General features: G+C 43.7%; 1 protein-coding gene across 15 annotated transcripts in view; it reads left to right on the forward strand.

Moving 5' to 3' along the window:
- LOC139392748 (myotubularin-related protein 5-like) overlaps positions 1-11513 on the forward strand; it is a 78226-nt gene that overhangs the window by 64008 nt on the left and 2705 nt on the right. For 11 of the 15 annotated variants that reach the window (XM_071140970.1, XM_071140977.1, XM_071140975.1 and 8 more), the window contains 14 exons: positions 258-395; positions 1759-1854; positions 2199-2273; positions 3461-3633; positions 3765-3941; positions 4119-4220; positions 4391-4576; positions 9435-9561; positions 9785-9915; positions 10161-10403; positions 10511-10618; positions 10847-11052; positions 11151-11238; positions 11349-11480. In XM_071140970.1, the coding sequence (XP_070997071.1) occupies positions 258-395; positions 1759-1854; positions 2199-2273; positions 3461-3633; positions 3765-3941; positions 4119-4220; positions 4391-4576; positions 9435-9561; positions 9785-9915; positions 10161-10403; positions 10511-10618; positions 10847-11052; positions 11151-11238; positions 11349-11480 (1982 nt within the window). The remainder of the gene's footprint in view (positions 1-257; positions 396-1758; positions 1855-2198; positions 2274-3460; positions 3634-3764; positions 3942-4118; positions 4221-4390; positions 4577-9434; positions 9562-9784; positions 9916-10160; positions 10404-10510; positions 10619-10846; positions 11053-11150; positions 11239-11348; positions 11481-11513) is intronic. The other 4 variants (XM_071140976.1, XM_071140978.1, XM_071140983.1 and 1 more) reach the window with 1 other exon arrangement.

Below are 11513 nucleotides of genomic sequence, written 5' to 3' on the forward strand. Positions count from 1 at the left end.
AACTGAGTTTAAATGTATTTGGCTAAGGTGTATGTAAACTTCTGACTTCAACTGTATATCAGTAGCAATTTAATGTGGTAGTATAAGTCTCAACTCATCAGAAACAATGAGCAAATAGACAAACACTTTAGATGCATTGAAATGCACAGCTCATGTCCCTTATAGCTTGAGCAGCATTTTTTAGTCTTCAGCATTTTATACCCAGCATGCAAAGCTGCATAAACCAGTGGTGATGGACAGTTGTGACCCTTCCCCAGGCCCCTCCCAGGTCGACTCAACCAGCCTGGAACAGGAGAAGTACATGCAAGCGATCATCAGCTCCATGCCCTCCTACTGTGAGCCCAGTGGCAGGAACACGCTCGGCGGCTTCACCTCCACTCACATGAGCACCTCCGGTAGGACACACACATACACATCAGGGTTTCCGTTAGCCAGTAATAGCCAGCTTTTGTCCCCAAAAAATGTACGAGAAGACGATAAATTGGCACCAGACAGTTGTCCCACAAAAAATAGCATAATCCCATTGCAAAATAATGCTATTTAGCCTATTCGTTGCTGGAAATAACAGTCAATGGAAATGCATTTGACCGGTCATGCTTATCGGTCTATAGGTTAATTTGCATAATTTCATGGAATTAAATTGGCATGTGTTTATTTTCTTTAGTCATACAGATACAGAGCTTCCTTTTTTTTTTTGTTGGAATGTGTTAAACAGCGCCAGAGCTTTTATAAGCCCAATCATCGCACACAATTTTAAATTCAATTACGTGTTAACTGTTTTGATAGCCAGCATTAAAGTGCTACTATTTTTATTTCAAGTGCTTAGGCAACTGAAGGCATGATTCTGAAGGTCACACACCACTTTAGAATTTGAGCTGGAGATGGTATGCATTCTGAAAACATATACTTAATTGAGTGAAACTTTAATGTTTAACTTCATATTATGAGGCATGTCTTACCTTGCTTCAATGTAGCTGAGCCAAAATCTGTTCCTGTAAACGTGGAGGCATTTCTTTTATAAAGACTTCCCAATGCCAATGAAACAAGTAGCCTCATTTTCTATTGGTTTTCAAATCAACTTTCTTTCATTGTCCAGTAGCCAAAAACACAATCCTAATCACATCTTTCTACATTTCTAATGGATATTTTTGTGTTTTCCCGCTAATTGCATTATGTAACTAACATTAGCGTGTAGCCTATAACTGCCGTGTGCGCATTGCTGCGCTTATAATGTGAATAATCGTTAATCAACATTTTAAGCTAAACATTCTGATCTGTGCATGAGCCTCACTGCTTTTAATTTTGATGTACTGGTTGGATGAATTTGGGATCTATCGTCCCACAATTGTCCCAGTCTGTTTGGAATAGGCCATTTCTTTCTCGCACAGAACAACAAGCTGACAAATAGAATAGGTAAAATGTTCTACAATGGCGAACAGTAGATTGACATAGGCTAGTGATTTTCTTGTTCCTTATTCGTCTTGTTAGCTCAGGAAAAGTGAATGTGGACTGTTATTCTAACATCAAGTGCACTTCGGATTTTCGGAAGGACACGAGCCGTTGCATCCTCGAGTTGCATGTTCTGTTAAGTGCCTTATCATAATCAAAATTATATAGGTCTGGTACATTTCTCAAATGTTCGTTGAATTATGCTGTCGATCAAATGTCCAGCGCCACATTTTCCTAACGGAAACCCTGAAACACATACACTCTCTCATAAGCCAGAGTTTGTGACTCTTAGCTTGTGTCTATCTCCAGACTCGTCAGATAAGCTGAGGCAGCCTAAGATCGGAGCTCTGATGAAACAGGTGATGGGAGGCAAGGAGGACGTACCTGGAACCTTCAGCCGGGGAGGTGAGATTGTGGTTTTTTACAGTGTTTGTATGTGGTTGTGTTACTTGCGTCAATTAGTTAATTGAAACCTCCTTTGCAAGGAATGTCTTATTTCTAGGTTTGGTTTGGGATTGTATTGTGGCTTGCCCTACAATTACATGCCAAGGAACAGTCACTGGAACGAATTGACATGCGAGTGTGTTTTAACCCAAAGAGGAATGGTGGTTATGTTACCTGAATAATAACTCCTCTCCATAGCTTATCCATATTTGGGCATGTGTGTATGTATAGCTGTGTGAAACCATCTCTCCCTATGGTCTATGGTGTTGGTTAACGGGCATCATCTCTGTGTCATTTGACCTCAGCTCTGGGTCAAAGGGCGAGGGTCATCTCCCTCTCTCAGCCCAGAGTTTCAGGCAAGGCCAGAAACCCCCCTGGAGGTACAGTATGCACCGACCCCTAGCTCCCCAATCTAACCAATCAGGCCTCTTAACAGTGACGTCAGTCAGTCTGTCTGCGTTGGCTGGTGCCCCCGACTGTCGGTCCGTCTTTCCCTGTGATGTCCTTGTGTGTGTGTGTGTGTGTGTGTGTGTGTGTCTCTCACTCTCTCAGGACTAACCTTTTGTTGTCCAATCTCTTTGTTGGCGAGATTCTCTTCTTCTTTCTAGGCATCTGTTTGCATGCTTTTCTAGTGGGCCGTCGACTCTACACACACTGCTGCAGATCGCCCTGTTTGTCCATGTTTCTGTTCTGTGTTTGATTACTGCTGTGAGTGGTCTGATGACTCGTGTTTTTCCAGTGTTGTTAGGTTTGGAGCATCATTTTCACATATAGCCTATTTAGCTAAATAGATCAATCTTACTATAGTAGTTATTTGTATTTTATCAGCATGGCTTTCAGTTAGTCTAGTGGTATAACGTACAATGACTGTATGTGTCACTGCATAAATGGCTTGTGTGTGTTGATAATGTCAAACTTGGAGGGAGGATTGGAGAATGCACACTGTATGTATGTGATAACCCCCTCTAAAACCTCTACCTGTATGTGATAACCCCCTCTAAAACCTCTACCTGTATGTGATAACCCCCTCTAAAACCTCTACCTGTATGTGTGTGATAACCCCCTCTAAAACCTCTACCTGTATGTGTGTGATAACCCCCTCTAAAACCTCTACCTGTATGTGTGTGATAACCCCCTCTAAAACCTCTACCTGTGTGTGTGTGATAACCCCCTCTAAAACCTCTACCTGTGTGTGTGTGATAACCCCCTTTAAAACCTCTACCTGTATGTGTGTGATAACCCCCTCTAAAACCTCTACCTGTGTGTGTGTGATAACCCCCTTTAAAACCTCTACCTGTGTGTGTCTGATAACCCCCTTTAAAACCTATACCTGTGTGTGTCTGATAACCCCCTTTAAAACCTACCTGTATTTGTGTGTGTGATAACCCCTTCTAAAACCTATATCTGTATGTGTGTGTGGGATGACCCCCTCTAAAACCTCTACCTGTATGTGTGTGATGACCCCCGCTAAAACCTCTACCTGTGTGTGTGATGACTCACTCTAAAACCTCTCCCCGTGTGTGTGATGACCCCCTCTAAAACCTCTACTTGTATGTGTGTGCTCCAGGGAAGTGGGGCAGTATCCGGGGTAGTGGGCGTCTGAGTGCCTACAACCCAGAAGTGGGGAACAGGCTGTCCAGTAAGGAGTCTCCCCAGCCCAACGGGGGCCCCAGCGAGGCCCTGTTCCTCAGACAGCAGAGGGCCTACCTCTACATCATCGGAGACAAGACACAGCTCAAGGTAACTGCCAATACACAATACTACACTGGACTGTCTACTGATTTGAATATTGATAAAGACTCAATATCTCGCAAGTCTTTGGAGGTGTTGGTGTCATTGAACCTTGACCACTGTTTGTCCCATATCATCAGGGTGGTAAGCAGGACTCGTTCCAGCAGTGGGAGGTGGTGCCCATCGAGGTGTGTGACGTGCGTCAGGTGAAGAACAGCTTTAAGAAGCTGATCAAGGCCTGTGTTCCCAGCTCAGCCACCTCTGAACCCAGCATGACCTTCCACCGCTGCCTGGAGGAGTCCGAATGGATGTGCCTGGTAATGCTCTCATTCATAGTGTGTGTGTGTGTGTTAGCATGTGCAACTGTAAAAGTGTATGTATTGTGCAAGAGGGAGACCTATGGATGCATTTTGTTTTTGTATGTTTATCCTGACTGCATAAGTTCCTGTGTGTATGATTTAAGTGGTTTTGTCATGACGTGTGTGTGTGTCCAGCTCCACAGAGTTCTGCAGGTGTCTGTCCTGGTGGTAGAGTTGTTAGACACGGGCTCGTCAGTCATGGTCAGCCTGGAGGATGGCTGGGACGTCACTACTCAGGTACAACACACATACTCCCTAAACGTACTGCTTACACACACCTCTCACAGCTAATGTAGGTCTCAACCCTGTCTCTGCCTGTGCTAACGGTCTGTCTCCTCACTCCGCTGTTTAGGTAACCTATAAATTACAGTCATCCTGTCTGACTATCGCACCAATTCTGTCTCTAGGTGGTGTCTCTGGTCCAGCTTCTGTCAGACCCATACTACCGGACCTTCGATGGCTTCCGCCTGCTGGTGGAGAAGGAGTGGCTGTCGTTTGGCCACAGGTTCAGTCATCGCGGCGCCCAGACCCTGGCCAGCCAGAGCAGCGGCTTCACTCCTGTATTCCTGCAGTTTCTCGACTGCGTGCACCAGGTATGTACGTGTGAGGGTGGGTTTTATGAGTGCAGGTGTGACAGTAAAGTGTGTGTGTGTGTGTTTGTCTAACCGTGTCACTGGATGTTTACATGTCAGCTACTTTACCCACATCATCTGGATTCTGCTATTTATCTGTATAGGCGTGTCTGAGTAAACGTGCGTGTGTTTACCTGAGTGTGACAGTGCATTTCTTTCTTTTTTTCCCCGGCCAGTGACGTGGACTTGCATGTATGATGCGTTTCTGGCAGAGGGTTTCAATAGTCCTGTCTGTATTTATGATCCCAGCTTTACACTGGCTTGCTCTATTTAACCCCCTGTTACTGTCAGTAGTGTTATTATTACACATACAGGGACATACATTGTGTACAAACATTAGGAACACCTTCCTAATATTGAGTTGCTCGCCCTTTTGCCCTCAGAACAGCCTCAATTTAACAGGTGACACCAATAAGGGATCGTAGCTTTCACCTGGATTCACCTGGTCAGTCATGGACAGAGCAGGTGTTCTTAATATTTTGTACACTCAGTGTATCTGGGTCGTTCCCATAATGAGTGCTTTTTGCGTCCCTTTGATGTTTTATGTAAAAAATTGTACACAAATATTGAATTTTAAAATCATATTATATTAAATGAAGTGCCCTTGAATATAGACCGAATGGAAAAATGAATACATTTTGTGTCCTCTCAGTTGTAGGAATATTTTTAACCCACTCAATCCCAACAACAACATTGTAAAAACACTAGTTATTTTGTTGCTTTGATAGTCATTTCTGAAGAGGATTAATTATTTAATGTGATTAATTTTAAGGAGAAAGAAGGGAAAAAAAGCCCCGTTCCTCATTTTAAGGTCAACCCTGTCACGTGAACTCTCGTTTTAATATGGGGAAACTATTCATGTATCTTTTTTTTTCATTCAAAAGAACCATCTAATAATCAAATCGTAGAGTAAAGCTGGTGGGCTGGTTCTACTCGTACATTTTCTGGTGTTTGGTGGTAACTGAGTGGGTCGAGCACAACACGTCACCCCTGTTACGCATACAAAGACGGGCTACAAATGTTTAAACAACTTATTGGTGAAGCTTGCCCCTCCCTGTTTCATACAACAATCTTCCATTTCCCCTGGATGAATTCACTATAGTAATTTTAGTTAACCTCTTGATGGGGATTTTAAATTTAAAAAAATATATAAGTCTTCGTTTTTCATGCGCCTCAAAAGGTGAAAAGTGCCTTTCAAGGAGGGGAAATTAGGTGAAATAAAAATAAAATGTTTGTTTTTTTCTTCGTTTTTCATGCGCCTCAAAAGGTGAAATGTGCCTTTATTTAACTAGGCAAGTCAGTTAAGAACAAATTCTTATTTTCAATGACTGCCTAGGAACAGTGGGTTAACTGCCTGTTCAGGGGCAGAACGACAGATTTGTACCTTGTCAGCTCGGGGGTTTGAACTTGCAACCTTCCGGTTACTAGTCCAACGCTCTAACCACTAGGCTACCCTGCCGCCCCAAATGACCCGTATCTCACTAGGATCCTTTGTCTCTCTCTGCCTAGACTGTCTTTAAATAGTCTTCTTCATGTAAACTATGTTACAAAGCTTAGCCAAGAACTATTAACCTGGATCAACTATATCCTGAATGTAATCAGTTGAGTACGCTATGTCCGACCATCCTGTTATATGGATGTGCTAGAACAGATTATTTAAAGGTTTTAACATGTCTTCCTCCTTTCCCATTCATCCAAACATTTGTTTGAGAGAGTGCAGAGTCTGCTGACTCTGTGGCCCTTTCTCATTTGGGTGAAAGTCTGTCCTAAGTGGTCCAGGAGCGTGTACATTTTGAAGGGTAGACAAATGGAAGAATTTCCTCCCCTCCTTGAAAGCCACCTTTCATCGAGGAGAGTCATCCAGTGCTTTCGGAAAGTATTCAGACCCCTTCACTTTTTCCGCTTTTTGTTACGTTAGACTAAAATTGTCCCAAAATTATTTAATTTCTTAAACATCCTCATCAATCTACACACAATACCTTAAAATTACAAAGTGAAAACAGGTCTTTAGAAATGTTTTACTTGGCTCATCGCGCCCTAGGGACTCCTTGTGGCGGGCCGGACTCATAGGACTTCATGTTACACAATACATGCATGTTTTTGATAAAGTTCATATTTATATTTAAAAAAATCAGAATTGGCGCGTTAGATTCACCAGTTCCAAAAACATCAAGTGATTTTGCATAGCCACATCATTCAACAGAAATACTCATCATAAATGTAGATGATAATATAGTTATACACATGGAATTATCTCCTTAATGCAACCGCTGTGTCAGATTTTTAAAAAACTTTACGGAAAAAGAAATGCATGCAATAATCTGAGACGGTGCTCAATTTAAAAATACCACAGCTGCAAAGATGGCATCAACATAAACAAGAAATGACATGATAAATATTCCCTTACCTTTGATGATCTACATCAGAAAGCAATCCAGGAATCCCAGGTCCACAATAAATGTTTGTTTTGTTCGAAAATGTATGTTATTTATGTCCAAATACCTTCTTTTGTTAGAGCGTTTGGTGTATATATATCCAAATGCTAATTCTGGTCAGCGTTATATCGGACAAAAACTTCAAAAAGTGATATTACCGGTCAAAGAAACATTTCAAACTAAGTACAGAATTAATCATTAGGATGTTTTTAACATATATCTTCAATAAAGTTCCAACCGGAGTATTCTTTCTTTTCTTTGTGAACAATGGAACGCAAGTGACTACCATGAGGAAAAAGTGGGATCACAAAATGGCTGCTTGATGGACAGCTGATATATTCTGCTCTCATTCACTCCCACAACAACATAGAAGCCTCATTATAATTGATATTGATGGTTGACATCTAGGGGAACCCCTAGGCAGTGCAACATCATTCATATCTCAAGGGAATTTCATTGGGGACTCTGGTGAATACATACAAGCTCAGATTTCTGACTTCCTGTTTTGATTTCAACTCAGGATTCTGCCTGCCAATATGAGTTCTGTTATACTCAGACATCATTCAAACAGTTTTAGAAACTTCAGAGTGTTTTCTATCCAATAATAATAATATGCAACTATGACTTAGGAGCAGGCTGTTTGATATGGGCACATTTTCATCCAAGCTACTCAATACTGCCCCTGCAGCCATAAAAAGTTAAGGAGCACGGTTAGCCGGGTTTCAGAGGACGCATGACTCCACCTTCGCCTCTCCTGAGCCTATTGGGGAGTTACAGTGATGAGACGAGATCAAATTTTGGGAGAAAGAGGGGGGCAAAAAATATGGGGCGGCAGGGTAGCCTAGTGGTTAGAGAGTTGGACTAGTTACCGAAAGGTTGCATGTTCAAATCCCCGAGCTGACAAGGTACAAATCTGTCGTTCTGCCCCCGAACAGGCAGTTAACCCACTGTTCCTAGGCCGTCATTGAAAATAAGAATTTGTTCTTAACTGACTTGCCTAGTTAAATAAAGGTAAAATTAAATTAAAATAAAAATTACTTTACCTGTGGTAAATTCAATTGATTGGACATGATTTGGAAAGGCATACACCTGTCTATATAAGGTCCCAAAGTTAACAGTGCATGTCAGAGCAAAAACCAAGCCATGAGTTCGAAAGAATTGTCCGTGGAGTTCTGAGACAGGATTGTGTCGAGGCACAGATCTGGGGTACCAAAAAATGTCTGCAGCATTGAAGGATCCCAAGAACACAATGGCCTCCGTCATTCTTAAATGGAAGAAGTTTGAGCTTGCCGCTTGGAGCTGGCCGCCCGGCCAAACTGAGCAATCGGGGGAGAAGGGCCTTGGTCAGAACCCAATAGTCACTCTGACAGAGCTCCAGAATTCCTCAGATGGGAGAATCTTCCAGAAGGACAACCATTTCTGCAGCACTCCACCAAGCAGGCCTTTATGGTAGAGTGGCCAGATGGAAGCCACTCCTCAGGCACATGACAAAAACCTGCTCTAGAGCGCTCAGGACCTCAGACTGGGGTGAAGGTTCACCTTCCAACAGGACAACAACCCAAAGCTCACAGCCAAAACACGCAGGAGTGGCTTTGGGACAAGTTTCTGAATGTCCTTGAGTCGCCCAGGCAGAGCCTAGACTTGAACCTGATCGAACATCTCTGGAGAGACCTGAAAATAGATGTGCAGTGACGCTCCCCATCCAACCTGACAGAGCTTGAGAGGATCAGCAGTGAAGAATGGGAGAAACTTCCCAAATACAGGTGTGCCAAGCTTGTAGCATCATAGCCAAGAAGACTCGAGGCTGTAATCGCTGCTTCAATGAAGTAAAGGGTCTGAATACTTGTTTAATGTGGTATTTCAGTTTAAAATGTGTAATACTTTTGCAAAAATGTCTAAAACAGTTTTTACTTCATCATTATGGGCTATAGTGGGTAGATTGTGAAAAAAAGGAAAAAGTTAAGGGGTATGAATACTTTCCAAATGTACTGTATGTATCCTATCGGAGTTCTTTGTGGAAGAGTTTTGAGATCTGCCACATTTGAATCAGCTTTTGTTTTTTCGTAGGAGAAAAGCATATACACGTTTAAAAACAATATGCTACTTTTATCTATAAAATGTCTTGCACAACTAGCTACATTTTGTTTTATCACGTCATTTATCACATTCGCCTGTTGACGCGGGAGAGGAGAGTCTAAGCTCGTTTTCCTTCTCCTCGCCGCCTCTCCTCGATTACCTTTGAACTTTTTCTAAAGGAGGTGAAAGAGGACACAGGAGTTGAGCAAATCCAGTTGAGAAAAGGCCCGTGAATGTTTGACGATCAGGAAGCAGTAAACAGAGGAAGGGCAACTGACGTGTTACCTTAAATCCTGTCCCCCCTGCAGATCCACCTGCAGTTCCCCATGGAGTTTGAGTTCAGTCAGTACTACCTGAAGTTCCTGGCCTACCACTACGTGTCCAACCGCTTCAGAACCTTCCTGCTCGACTCGGACTACGAACGCATTGAGCTCGGTGAGCCTTTTCTTTGTTCTACAGATAAGGGCTCGAGTTTTCCCCTTATCAGATGGCCTTTCTCTAGATTTAGGTTACGTGGTTAGGAGAAACTCCAGACCCCATAGATACTATCTGAATTCTTATAAGTAGGTTATTTCGGTACACTTTTGGGTGTTTAAGTGTAACTTGTATGCCAGTTGAGTGTGTTCAGTGAGTTGATGAACCTTCCGTTTGTGTTAAGGGGTTCTGTACGAGGAGAAGGGGGAGAGGAAGAACCCGCAGGTGTGTAAGTCAGTGTGGGATTACATTGACCGGCTCAACAAGAAAACACCCATCTTCTTCAACTACATGTTCTCACCAGAGGATGAGGAGGTGAGTGAGCCTGGAACTCTACTTGGTTGCGTTAGACTGCCCCCTGGTGGGGAAGTTTACTGAAAATTCAAGCGGATTTGATCCATTTTCTAATCAAGTGGAGGTTTAGTTTTACGATCTTAGACTTAAGATGTACTAGACGATCTTGTAGTTATTACATGCACGTTTTGTGGTAACAAAAATAAATCCATGTGGTCATTTACTAGCTAAATCCCTCTGTGTTTTTACTATTTTCTTTTCCCCAGGTGTTGCGGCCGTACAGCTTCATCTCCAACCTGAAGGTGTGGGACTTCTACACAGAGGAGACGCTGTCTGAGGGCCCGTCTTACGACTGGGAGCTGGTGCAGAGGGGCCGGCAGGAGAGGCTGGCTGAGGAGGTGCCTGACAAACCAGACACCACCACCCCCAAGTCCCAGCGACGCATCGTCTGGCCCTGCTACGACAGCCGCAGCAGAGTGGTACCCGACGCCATCACCAAACTGCTGCAGGTTAGTGGCGATTACTTACACATTACGTACCATCAGTATACTGCAGTAGTCCCTGTATAACCCTAACTTGTTGTATAAATTCTTATACACGAATCTGACTGTCCTAGGACTTGCAGAGTCTGGAGGCAGAGTTGGGGCTGCCACCAGAGAAATGGAAGGACACCTGGGACAAGATCAAGGCCAACCAACGGGCCGAGGCCAAGCTGGAGAACAGGGTGAGAAACGCTTGACAACCAAAAGCTAACCTAGTGTTTCACTGGCTATTAGGATGCCATCCTTCTAACAAACTTACACTTAGGCCCTTTGAAGATTATTTGAAAATAACTTCTTGTAGATTTATAGTAATGTGTTCTACTGACCTCTTGTGGCAACTATTTATGTTTTATTGAATATATTAGCCCTCTGTGTTTTCTTGCTCGTCCTCCGTTCTCTCGCTCTTTCAGCCGTCTTTCAACAGCTCCTTGCTGATGTCGTCCAATCTGAGTCACCAGCGGCGGTCTCAGGGGGTGTACCTTCCGGAGAGTGGAGTAGGCTCCTCCATTAACCTGGCCATGGACCGTGAGACCAGCACCACCTCCACCCCTGTGGCTGGGCGCCCCAGCACCAGCACCCTATACAGCCAGTTCCAGAGCACGGAGAGTGAGAACAGGTCTGTACCCCCACTCTTATCACTGCCCCAGCAGCACATTACCCCCTCAGTGTGTTACGAAAGTGGCTGACTGGGTTCCTTCTACCTTTGACTCCCAGGAGTTTTGAGGGCATCCTGTTTAAGAAAGGTGCGTTGCTGAAGCCATGGAAACCCCGCTGGTTCGTGCTGGACAAGACCAAACATCAGGTAAGAGGAGGGAGGTGGACTGATGGTGATGATGGACTGATGGTGATGATGGACTGATGGTGATGATGGACTGATGGTGATGAATGTGATAATGATTTATCTCTGTCTAGCTGAGATACTATGAGACCAGGCAGGACAAGGAGTGTAAGGGGGTGATTGAGCTGGCGGAGGTGGAGTCCGTCATTCCAGGCACGCCCACCATGGGAGCGCCCAAAAACATAGAGGAGAAAGCCTTCTTTGATGTGAGTTACCAGAGGCCTCAGTGTGATGGTTTT

The sequence above is a fragment of the Oncorhynchus clarkii genome, chromosome 33, assembly GCF_045791955.1.
Source record: "Oncorhynchus clarkii lewisi isolate Uvic-CL-2024 chromosome 33, UVic_Ocla_1.0, whole genome shotgun sequence".
NCBI lineage: Eukaryota > Metazoa > Chordata > Actinopteri > Salmoniformes > Salmonidae > Oncorhynchus > Oncorhynchus clarkii.